This window comes from Clinocottus analis, unplaced genomic scaffold (assembly GCF_023055335.1).
Source record: "Clinocottus analis isolate CAN_PGR_092001 unplaced genomic scaffold, fCliAna1.0.p SCAF_2, whole genome shotgun sequence".
Taxonomy (NCBI): Eukaryota; Metazoa; Chordata; class Actinopteri; order Perciformes; family Cottidae; genus Clinocottus; species Clinocottus analis.
In genome coordinates, this window is record NW_027175931.1 from 7671201 (window position 1) to 7684122 (window position 12922).

Here is a 12922-nt window from a genome sequence, read left to right on the forward strand (position 1 = left end):
CTTTCCATAACATGTCTTTGACTACAATATAAAACATGATATGCTCTTTAAGCAATGATTTCTGCCCCTGGGTTTTCTGTGCCAGTATTTCCAAAACGAGACTCCAAATGTGTGTGTGTGTGTGTGCATGCAGGTGTATATGTCTGTGTGTCCGTGACATGTTGCATTGTCATTCATTTGTTCAATCTGCCCCCGTGGGTGAGAACGGTCCGTCGGAAAGTGAAAACACAACTTTCTCAGGCATGGTATTTTTTTTTCTTTTCTTTTCTGGCTGTTTCAGGTCTGGTTTTTACAGGCTGTTTCATTTGTCTGATTTATGTCCCCTGTCCAGAGTGCTGCATGGGCCCAGCCCGCAGCAGCCACATGGCTGTCCCACACGCCTTAATGAGGTGTCCTATCAGTAGAAACACTAACAGAGTGCTTAGGCCATCTTTATGACTTTATGATGTCTGGACACACAAATCATTCCCAGAAACACTAGACCGGGTAAGGCTAACCCAGACCAGGCAAGGGGCCCTTTTGTATACTTTTGAGAGGGTTTGTTTTCAGTCACCTGACTCACTCTTTACTCCATATATAAAAAAGAGGTTGCAAAGCTGAGGGGACTGGAACTTTTTTTCAACCTTCAGTGATTCAGCTTTTTATTTCCTGGCAGGACATTTTACTGCGAAGCAATACTGGCTTAGATTACATACTGGCAGTGTATTTGTAGCCCGCTATAATGAGCTTATTGAACACCAGGAAGTGTTGGGAACTATTAGAGCCTCCTATAATTCCAGCGCCATAACTCTGCAGATAGGCAACTCGTTGCTCATTCAAAGTTAATCACATCGGGACCCATCAATCCCTCTGTACCCATATGTGTCCAATCTAAAGCTGTTGATTCATGCGCCACTTCCTGGTTCTGACTGCTTTCTCTTCTCCCTCTGTTCCGCCCCTCAGTTTCGTTTGCCAGATCAGAGAACTTGGGTAAGTTCCTCTTTAACCTACAGTACTGCCATGTGTCTGTACTTCTACCAAACAGACCCCATCCTTTAATATTGCACGGGCTGCATAACAGTTTACAACTGACATCACCTGGCATTTGCATGGCTTCAGCCCATCACATCACGCACTGACCGGACTTGTGTCTGATTCTGATCATAGAGCTACTTTATTGTAGAAAGACATTTCATCTTAATGTTAGGAATGATCATCGTATAGTATTATTTTGTATTAAGTTGCCTTTTGTATTTGAGTCATGCAGTTTGATTTGTTGTCGACATATTTACATGAAAGGGTTGAAGTGGGGATTTCCAGCCGAGCTACACCCAGTCCATCCACCAGCTCCGAATATACCGACATGTTTGCTTATTTGGAGAATGAAGCAGGGCTTTGCAAATGGGCATTGGGTTGATGAGTGAGATGGAGGGATGGTGTTGCGGGGGGGCTGCTTTACATCAGCACGAGGGTAACAGTCTCTTTGGGACACTGGCGGGCGGACTGGGGGGTTAGTTTCTCCCTCCAAACATCTGGTTCCCGATAAAGATCAACAATTGAGAATGCATCTCACTAATTAAGGCCCTCACAGCATCACTGACATCTGAAGATAGCCAATCAACTGCTGGTCCCACAGCGACGCTACAGCAACAAGCAAGTTCACAGACACACACACACACACACACTGCCCAGGGGGGACAGACGAGGGGGTTTTGGGAGGTGTGTGTGTGTGTGTGCGTGGGGGTCTCTTATAGAAAGGAGTAGGGGGGGGGGTTATAAAACCTTTGAAATTTTGCTTGAGAGCAAAATGTGGAGCCATTTATCCTCATGTACTTTAAGTCAAACATTTGCACACACAGCATTGTCAAACAGTGGCCTAATGAACCGGGCTCACCATCCATAAAAATGGCTCAATGGCCGAGGGTTTTTCTAAGCGTAATCTGTGCCAGACAGATGCTTACCAGCTTCAATCATTAATCCATTTAATCCATTGGATTGGACGCGTGAATCATTTACTTTTGGACTGCGAACAATTTGACTGGTTTAAAGAATGTGTTAAAAAAAATCTTAAAAAACGTAAAAGATAAAAATATAGTGTTGTCTTTTTCCACCAACACGGGCCATGCAACAATGATTTCACAAAATAAATCATTATTCATTTGATATCATGTACTAAACTCAGTTGTTCATAACTTAAATGTTGCAAGATTTTCTTTCCTCACAAAAAACAAAGCCACATTGAAATGACACTTATTCTGTCGCATACATCAAGTCAAACACCAGTAGAGCGTGAAGTTGTGATCAGACTATCCCAGCAGATGGAGCTGGGGTGGAGTATTTCCAGGTCTAAAAAGTATCAGACATGCTCACTTCTAGCTTTCGGGACCTTAATGTCCACTGGAGTTCCAGGTTCTCGTTGAGCAAGGCAGACAAACTGAGTGTGTTCACTCCAGCGCCTGAAAAGAGCCCGATGAAATACACGGTGCACATTCAAAAGAAATATGAAAGCGTTTCACCTCCCTCTTCACCACAACCCGTTGCCTATCTTTCAATCCATCGCTCTCCTTCTTTCTCTCTCACTTTCTCTCTCTCTCTCTGTTCTCTCCCTTGCCTTTGATTCATGGCACGCAGCATTGGCATATTCATAATCAAACGGACCTGACACTCCACATCCTCCCTCTGTGGGAACGTCGACGGCTGCGGCAGGAACTTTACACTCAGCCGTCACTCCTAATCAGCCGCTCCCAACAGCAGGCTCCACCATCATCCATCAGTCCTTCTCTCTCCGGGCTTCGTTTGCTCTTTCTTTCTTTCTTGCTTTCTTGCCTTCTTTCTTTTCCTCCTCTCCTCTTCCTTCCCACTCTTCTCCTCTATCGTCGAGTCCTTCATCATGCTTCTTCTCCGATTCTCTTCCTCTGTTTCTCTGCCCTCGGCCTGCTCCATCTTGGCGTGAAGCCTGAGAGTGACAGCGGGTGAAAGCAGGAGATGAAATGTCAGAGTCGGAGCAGGGCTCTGGTGGAGGACCCGAATCACCATTGATTTGTTGCCTTATTGAAATCAGAATAAGAAACAGGCTGAGAATTCAATGCACGCAAAATAATGCAAATTTGTGTGGCCCCTGTAAAAAAAAAACTGGGGGGAAAAACCCTCCTGTGTGAGAGATGGGCTGACAGGCCCTGCGGCCTATTGGGACCTCCACCCCTCCCTCTCCTCCTCCCTCCGGTCCTCCCTTCACTCCCCCTCCAGCCCCCGCTCCTCCCCCATCCCGCCCCTCTCAGCACAGCGATATCATTATTACCCGTGTCTGGCCCTTGATCAGTAATGTCAACATCTTTCATATTGACGAATGTGCTGTCTGCCCGCATTGTGCACAGAATAGTTTACAGCCCAGCAGTGGACATGAATCACTCCTCTGCCACACACACACACACACACACACACACACACACACACACACACGGACATGGACACGGACACGGACACGCATCTGACAACACACATACACACACAGCACGTACGATCACGCTCACATACAATGCACATGACATTCTACACACTCTCACAAATACAAATGCATTATAAATACATTCTTCTCTCACACCCATACATATATTTTCTATTTCACACACATAGATGGCTATTAATCAACTGCGGCCACCGTGCAGGACATAGTTTCATGTTCATAAACACACGCACACAGACCAACTGATAAGTGCACATATCTCCTCGGAGAGTACCTGATGAAAGTAAATGTTCAGCTTCATTAGTAGATTGGCTGCAGTCCTTAATCCTGTGTGTGTGTGTGTGTGTGTGTGTGTGTGTGTGTGTGTGTGTGTGTGTGTGTGTGTGTGTGCGCATATATGTCCCGTGCGTACATGTGTATTTTTAAGGGAACAAGAGCTGGCTGAATTTAACACACAAAGTTTCATGACTGCTCGGCACTAACCATAATAGGTCGCATACTGTTTTTTGTTAACTACAAAGTTATGAATCAATATCAAATGTTCTTGTCATGTCCACAAACCAGGGATTTGACCTTGCAATTCATGAATCATTGATAAACGGCATATACGAATTTGCCCGATACCTGTTTTACTTCATTTTATCTGGTTTAATGCCTGTAAACAAGGCTCGTCAATCACACAAGATACGATTAAATTAGTTGAGAATATATATATATATATATATATATATATATATATATATATATATATATATATATATATATATATATATATATATATATATATTCAGTAAGACACATTTAACTGTAGACAAGAAGTGTCTACAGTTAAGTCTTAATATTAGGACAATCTTTCAGTGTTTAGGACATGTGTACAGCATATTGGTCTGAATTATTCATTGCTTTTGGCTTTTTTTTCATTTTGTTAAGATTTTATTTTTTGAGACATGATCATGACGAGTGATGCAGCTTTCAAAACTGAGAACAGTCACACATCAGTTTCTTTGCTTTGCATGTTGGACTTGCAATGCTCAATGAACATGAAGTGTGTTTTCAAACACAACGCTAAGCCCTCGTTCTGTGTCTTCCTCTCCTCTTGTCTCCTCAGATGTCGGCCATCGAGAACATGGCAGAGAAGCTGGAGACGTATGGCTCCTTGAAGCCCGAGTCCGGTGACCTGCTGCGCTCCGTCCCCTCCATGTTTGACTTTCGAGCCCCACCCTCTGCCCTGCCGGAGACGCTGCTGCGCAAGGGCAAGGAGCGCTACACATGCAGGTAACTACGACAACTGGCGGCGCATGACATTTTATCGCGGTCATAAAAGAACAATCAATGATTTTTAATATTACAATAATAGATGTTTTTCGATTACTGAAGTAATGTAATGAAAACATCCTTAAAAATATGTGTCTTACTCATTTACAGATATTGTGGGAAAATATTCCCGCGCTCTGCCAACCTGACCCGCCACCTCAGGACCCACACAGGAGAGCAACCATATAGGTAAGACCGTTTCTACCAACACATGTGTATGTATTGTTGAAGAGGTTTGAGCAGTGTGAGGATAAAAAAAATATCATCCTCCTCTCTTGGATTCTACCAACAACAATCCATCCGTCCTCTTCACTTCCAAGAATACACTCCTTACATTTATTCACAATAGCACATTAATATCATCAGTGAACAACCGCGCTGCGTTTCTATCCTCGCAAATATGAGCGAGAGCAGCAAACACGCTTTCTTTCACACGGCGCGTTCTCAAGCTGACAGAGAGATGCAGCTCATTTGTAAACCGTGGATGTTTTCCCAGGCAATTCTCGTCCACAGTTAGAACAGAGATTATGTGTGTTTTCTTATGCTGTAAAAGCCTGGAATGATTACCCTGCTGCTAAATAATTTGCCTGATGAAAAATGGTGTCCGTCGCCTGGGTGACAGGAAGAGAAGAAGAGGGGGGGGGGGTGGTGTAAGCTTGGCTGGTAGACGAGTAGAGCTGAGAGGAAGCGAGGAAGTTCGGTGAAAAATTGGGGTGATGAGGAGCACGGGCAGATGTCCAGACCCGGCAGCTGTGGTGATTTCTCTTGTGCGTATGAGGCTCAAAGTGAACCGCGAGCCCGATGGCTACTTGCCACACCAAGTGCGGCTTCTTGCCAACTAAAAGTGTTATCTCAAGATTAAGTTTGTTTCTTTTTTTTTTTCTTGAATCATAGTCTAGTTAGCGTATAAGACCAAATAAAATGGTCACAACAACTTCCCTGGTTTCCGTCCATTTCCAGGTGCTGCTGAGGTAGAAGTAACAATGCAGCAGCAGTACACATGTAAAAATGAATCCTGCACATTTACTACATTTGGATAATGAGTAAGCCCTGGCTAGCACTGCTCTGCTTTGTAGTTACTAAGGTAGTGGAATGTTGGCCCAAAGCTTGGAGGAGGCCTTGCTGACCACAGGGGAGAGAGAAAGACAGACGCAGGCCTCGACTGCCCCAGCCTGATAGCCTGCACTCAACACGCTGGCATGCTATTAAAGATCACCGCTGTTTATTGTAATTTTTTGTGGAGATAACCGGGGGGGTTCCTGAGGGACAGCCAATCGAGCAAGCTAATTCCACCAGAAGAAAAGATGTAATCTTCTCGTATAATTTTGCATGAAGAAACTTGGCAAGAGGCTCTAATTTTGCAGGGCTAGAACCAAAATCTGTTGCGTGCTTATTTTGTGAGGGAAGAATGCAATTTTATTGCACTGGCTGGAGATAAGAGGCATCGCTGTTTCACCTTAAACAAGCTCCTCCATCATGACTTGGACTGTGGGACTGCTGGGACTGTATCCATGTGTGTATGTGTGTCCCACATTATGGATCCTATGTTTCCCACAGAACAAACCGCCGGTTCCTGTTTCATTATGCAGCACAAGTCTGACTAGCAGCTTGTGTATTTTGTTGTTTTGTCATTTCCTAATTGTTTTAAGTGAAAGGCCTCCACTTTTTCCCGCAGGTGTAAATACTGCGACCGCTCCTTCAGCATCTCCTCCAACCTGCAACGTCACATTCGCAACATCCACAACAAGGAAAAGCCCTTCAAGTGCCACTTGTGCGATCGCTGCTTCGGGCAGCAGACCAACCTGGACCGCCACCTCAAGAAGCACGAGAATGGCAACCTGTCAGGTGAGACGTCTTCAACATGCATTTCGGGTGTTTGTCAAGATTTTAAATTCATGTTGAGTTTTCACAGCTGATTCAAGCCATGTATTTCCCCTTTTCATATTTCATTAGAGAAAATAATAGCTGCTTTGCTGATTTGTGACATAGCATTGTATTGCATTATAAATCCTTCTGCTGAATATTCTAAAACCTATTTTATTACAAAATATTTCATCAGCTGTAATTAGATCAATCTTGCATCCTCTACAACACCACAAATCCTTTTTGAATGAGCTGCTTTCATTAGCAGCACAGCTTATGGGTCCAATACGTTGCATCACTCTGACTCTGAATCAGCAGAACAAACAGTGACACCTTGCCAGCAGCTGAGCGCAACGGTCTTATATGTTTCCACCTCATCGGATATGATTACTCTATTAAATGTGAAATCAGTTATCGGTCAGGCGTTCCTTTTTGCAGCATCGAACAATACAGAGAATAGACATAAAGGTCCATCTTTAAAAGTGCATTTAATGTGTCCAAGCATTGCCAAAACGCATATAATTTAATTTAAATCAAGTTTGAAATGTTTCCAGAAATACCAAAGATGTCACAGAGACTTCCATGGAAATGATGCACAGTCAAATTTTTACCTATGATCTAATGCGCACAAGATTACATTAAAAGGTAAAAATTGGATTTGAACTGTAATTTCATTGAAGCGTTGGAACCAGCAGATACAGAATATGTCACACTGCAATTGAGTGACATGTTTGACCGTGAGGGGAAACAAAAGTTATAAACACACACACACAGTTACATTTTCGCACGACCAATATTAAGAATGTGTTTTTTTTTCAATATTGACTATTTTGAAAAATCCAAACCTTTGGGAACAGAACTGTAATTGTTTCTTTTTCTCTCCGCAGGCACAGCAATGTCATCCCCACGCTCTGAACTGGACAGTGGCAGTGCCATATTGGATGACAAAGAAGACTCTTATTTCAATGAAATAAGAAATTTCATCAGCAACACGAGCCAGAACCAGGCATCACCGGACCCGTCAGAGGAAGGGTAAGCACAGCTGTATTAGCTATTATTCTGACGACTTGCTTTTTTTTCTTAAAAAGGTTTACAGCTACAGCGCTAAACAACATGTTTATAGACAAATATCATCCAGGCTTCTCAGCCACCACATCTCAGCTGCAAGGACAAACCAGGCCTCCTGAAAAAGGCCCTGGCCCCCAGTACTGCATGTTGAACTCTGGCATTAATTGTGACCACTTGAAGACTTAAAAGGACTCTCCAGGCTTGTATAAGTATAAATAACGAGCTATTTGCTATCAGCCCATTTTAGATTTGAATTTTCATACCACCCACCTATCTCTCATTAATCATGACGTCATGCTTCGAGGTCTGGAGTAAAGAGCAATCATCTGTGAGGACATTTAAGATAATGGCAGGTTTTGGGAACACGCTGGAGCTCCTTGTATCCGTTGCCTTTCGGCCACACGTACGAACAGATATCTGTGCATGGAACTACGTTTATGCATTATGCAAATAGACTCTCGGAGCTGCGATCAGGTCGGATAGCAGTGGAGAGGTCTGCTCAGGTCTCTGAGTTTGTTTTCACGTGCCTCGCGTTGGTGTGATCACAGTGCAGATTGTGAGTCTGGATAGAGATCTCGCCGACTGCTGTAGGATCATGAAGAAGGCCTGTGAGAGCAGGACCGGGGCGGCAGAGCGTCAGAGGGAAGGGGAGAGACGCAGGAGGGGGAGAGCAGCAGTTAGCCCACAACATCTGGAACCAACATGTCTGCCTACAGGAAGAGGGTAGAGGGGGTGGGGTCAAAGGGTCGGCCCGTGTTTCCTTTCAAAGTGCTGTGCTCCTGACTACTTCTGATAGATACTTTATCCCCAGCAAATTACCACGTTTGAAAGCGTAATTAGCGAATCTGTTTTCTTAATCACAGAGCTCGGGCTCTCTCTTTTGGAGCTGGTCTCTCCTCTCAGCCCCGCGAGCCCGGCACGGCACGAACACCACCTTGTCGGCCTCAAACTGTCTGTCCCGGCGGGAGATCTGTCAAAAAGCACAATATTATTAGCTGCTGATGAAAGAGGAAAGCGGATGTAGATACTGTACGTGCTGAAATTGAATCTGCAATAATACCCTCTCTCCCCTTCCCCTAAAGTCGCTGCATGCTCAAAGGCATCACTTTACAAATACAATGCATCACTTTACAAATACAGTGCAGGGATCCTGTTTATAAGCAGCGTATAATTATGCGGAGATGGGCTTGATGGGGTTTGTTTACTATCTATCTACTTCACCGCGTCCAGCACTCGGTTTGTCTCTGAATCTTTTGTGCGAGAAATGGCATTTTTGGGAGCTGACGAAAGACATCCCAAAGTGTAATTAGTGAACGGGTCTAAATGTGGTTCCAGATGATTTACCAAATGGTGGTTTCCTGGGGCGCTGAGACGGAGGGACAGATTAAGACTCAGCCAGTTTGGATAGCTCGCCCTCTCTCCCTCCACGGGGATAGAGGAATGGGCCGGTAGGCAGCGCTCTCATAACTCTCCCACCAAATGGAGCTGTCAGCTAAATATTTTGCCTATTAGATGAATATGAGATAGTAGAGAAAATAAACAAGGAGAGAGGCAAAGCACTCCAGTTAAGTGCTGCAACCATCAACCCAGCGCCGCTGTGCCCAAAGGGGCTCCAGAGCCTCGATGACAAACGGGATCCCGGCTCTCTCAATCCCAGCTGCCTTGTCCGGCCTGAGACCCAACGCTCTCTGTTTTTTATCCCATACGCTCCATTGTTTTTGTATTTATAATGAAAGGACTCTCACAAGAATGTGTAGAAAAAAAGAAAGCCAGACTTAAGACAGCACCTACTAACTGTATGTAACCTATGGATAGAGCTCAGGGTATTCCCTATGTCTTTAAGTTCCTGAGGATATACATTTCAAATGACTTTCTTAAACATAAAATGAGTCTATTTATGAAACACACAGCTATCAAGTAAAATGTCTCTTGTTTATTTTTCCTTAGACTGTGCTTCTCTATCAAGCTGTATTGATTTAATCAATGTTCCTGGTCTGTAGGTTAAATTGCGGTCCATTTGAAGAAGAGAAGCCGCTGATAGCCAGCCATGGGTCACGTGAACTGGAAGACGAGGAAGCAGAGGACATTGGTGCTGATGAAGAAGAGGGGGAAGAGCCGAGCAACACTCCTGGGAAACAGGAAGACGAGGTGCTTCCTAGTAGCCTCGGTGATGACATTGTAAAAGACGAAATGGACTTCAGTGGACCCGTCGACTTAAACCTCAACTGCAAAACCTCTCCTCGGAGGTAAATTCGAAACAACTACAACACAATTTTACATTGTTTAAATCATGATGAGTTGCTTGACAGAAGGTTTCTGCTTGACCTCCAGGTATAAGGAGGAGCCGAGCGGCTACTCAGCCTTGGATCATATCCGTCACTTTTCGGACATGAGCAAGCTGGAGGAGAGCGAGCTGAGTGAAGGAGATGAGGACGATGGATCATTTGGCTCCCCCTCTCTGACTGATGCGGTCAAACAGCCACTCTTTAGGAAATCCAAGTCTCAGGTAAAAGAAACATTGGTTTTTTTTCACAGAAATCTGATTGCCCACAGTAAATGTGTAGTCACCCCAATAAAAATAGTTGTATTTATTAGTGGTTATCACATAAAATAAAGACCAAAGTTAAGTGTCTTTGAAAGGTGAGTTGCTAAACTAACTTGCCCGATGTGGCATTTTACTGTAGATGAAAATCAGGAAAGAGTTGAGCTTTGACATTTCATATGCATTTATGTTTATCTACATAATTACATTGAAGCACATAGTAGCCAAACGTCATCTGTCTCCCTCTCCCTCAGGCGTACGCCATGATGCTGTCTCTGGCTGAAAAGGACTCTCTCCACCCAGCCTCCCACACCCCGGCCACCATGTGGCACAGTCTGGCACGGGCTGCTGCTGAATCCAGTGCCATCCAGTCCCTCAGCCACGTATGATGACACCCCTTTGCGCATTCCTTTCACCTTTCAACCCCCAAACCTGACCTTTGGCACTGGGAGCCCATTGCAGGGGCTATGTGCGGTGGCCCCTGATGATCGTCCACACAGTGACTGCTGAGCAGAACCACGGCCAATCTGACTGCTGAGCCTGACACACAAAGCAGGGTCACTGCCCATGCAGAACCCAGCAAAGCCCCCCCCCCAAAAAAAAACTCCCAACAGATACAGAGCAAAATGTCCCTCTGAGACCTTAAAATGTAGTTGTCCCATTTACACCAACCAGGATGATAGCAAGGATGATGACTGTGGTGAAAATAATAATAAGTAATAATAGCTGTATTTATTCTGCTGAATTTCTATGTTTTGCACAGCAAAGGCAGCTGGTGGACATGGAAGATAGATGTGCTGATATCATCGCTAAACTGCATTTATACCCCAGCACATAGAAGACAAGCTGAGAGGGTGAGTTTGGTTGTGTCTCTAAGACAGCCACTTTCAGCCTAGTATGTTTCATTGTGTGTAAAGCTCTGGCTTTGACAGATGTATCTTTAAAATATATTACAAGAATTCCTTTCACCCCCCCTCCCCCTTCCTATCCCCCCTCCTCCACCCCCCAGAGATCCACAGGTGTTTCTCATAAATACATGTACTTGATGATAAAAATGAAGGGTGGGGTTAGCAACCTCAGTTCCAATGAAAACCGCTCCATGTACGGACAGTGCTAACAGCGCTTTAATATCACTGAAGTCATTGAAGAACAAATAAAAAAAAAGTAATTGTTAAACTGAAATCAGGCCAGTTCCCAACTGCGTTTTCATAGTTGCGTGTGTCTGCACAATCATAGCACTGTACACAAGTGTCTACCAACTGTTCTCCACTGCACTCCATCCCGCCCGCCTGCGCTATCTGTGAAAGGATATAAATAGATTGTCTTTTTAGTGGAAGAGAAGAAAACACTTTTTTTTTTTTTTACTGAAATAAGTAGCCAGTGCTGAAGTTAATTGTTGTTCTGTAAAGGGCATATGTCTTTTTCCAAACCCTTGAATCCATTCTAGTCAGCCAACAATACCACTAAATAGCCTGAATGCTAGTCGTTAGCTACTCCATGCTCGTGTGTCTTTCATTTTTAGACAATCATGATTTTGTTTCCATTTTTTTCGTTGGTGTTGTTGTTGTTATTTGCTGTTGTATGTTGAGAATTGTATTTATTTCTTGGCAAACTGTAGTTTGTTTACTGAATAGCACTGCTCTTAGCCCAGGTGAAGGGGAGATTCCTCACCAGGCCTATCCCAGAGTTCAATGGGGTTTGTAGATTACATTTGAGTGCCGGATAGTATTAAACATACAATTCACTCCTTATTCTTCTAATGGAACCGGTCGATGAGTAGATATTACTTAGGTTTTTTTTTCTATGACAATTTAATGATTCAATTGTAAAAAATGAAAAACATTATAAAGAATGAATAATAAAAAAAGCCAGGTATAATTTCTCCATAAACGCATGATTGGTCTGGTAAGATCTGTATCTGACATTTTCTACGGTTGTCTGCAAGCTTGTGTGACGTTCGGTTCATGTTAATCCCTTGTGCCAAACTTATGATAAATAACAGATTACTTTCATTTATTCTCCCGTTTTGAGGGACCAGATTTTTTGGGTTTGTTTATGTCGTTGTTTTGTTTATAATCGATTTTAAAAAGTAATCAGCAAGTTGAGGTACTTTGTTTTAATGCTTTCTACAATGTAACTGTTATGCATTTCAATTCAATACTGTGGGAGGAACAACTAAGAAATAAAGGACTACAATGTGGACTGACTTGTCTTCCCTTCTCTCTTTATTTCTACTTCGACATGTTACTCACCCTTTGTCTCCCATCACACCGCCCCACATACAGTCCGTCTGGCTGCCCATCACTTTGTTCCAAACGGATATTTATCCCAAGACATGAGTCAGAAAACCACCTGGCGCTTTCTTCTGGCGCTCCCATGGCCTCCAAGAGTGAGGGAGACCCTGAACTCTGGTCCTCTTTCTCTTTTTTTTTTTTTCACCAGGCTTTGGCTCGCCTAAAGCGAGGGCAGGAGAGAAAAGGCTGGAGAGGGCTTGAATGTGGTAGTGGGAGCGGAGGCAGGAATGTGTCTTCTTTATTTGTGTCCGTTTGTGGGGCATGATGGATGAGTTGGGTAGATGTGATGACCTGGCTCATCGCTCAAACGCTCAATAAGAGTCCCATCCTGCAGCAGGCCTCCCCATCCGGCAACCCCCCCCCACCCTGTCACTGCTGCCAGCCGACGTGGGCGGACAT

The 12922-nt window shown here is 44.0% G+C and overlaps 1 protein-coding gene across 6 annotated transcripts in view; it reads left to right on the forward strand.

The window, feature by feature from the left end:
* Window positions 1-12411, forward strand: part of mecom (MDS1 and EVI1 complex locus) — a 132539-nt gene extending 120128 nt beyond the window's left edge. For 5 of the 6 annotated variants that reach the window (XM_068585409.1, XM_068585410.1, XM_068585411.1 and 2 more), the window contains 7 exons: window positions 4551-4717; window positions 4868-4945; window positions 6432-6601; window positions 7507-7651; window positions 9688-9933; window positions 10019-10193; window positions 10484-12411. In XM_068585409.1, the coding sequence (XP_068441510.1) occupies window positions 4551-4717; window positions 4868-4945; window positions 6432-6601; window positions 7507-7651; window positions 9688-9933; window positions 10019-10193; window positions 10484-10618 (1116 nt within the window). In that variant the 3' untranslated portion in view covers window positions 10619-12411. Of the gene's footprint in view, window positions 1-942; window positions 970-4550; window positions 4718-4867; window positions 4946-6431; window positions 6602-7506; window positions 7652-9687; window positions 9934-10018; window positions 10194-10483 lie in introns of all 6 variants that reach the window. The other variant, XM_068585408.1, reaches the window with a different exon arrangement.
* Window positions 12412-12922: the final 511 nt, after the last annotated feature.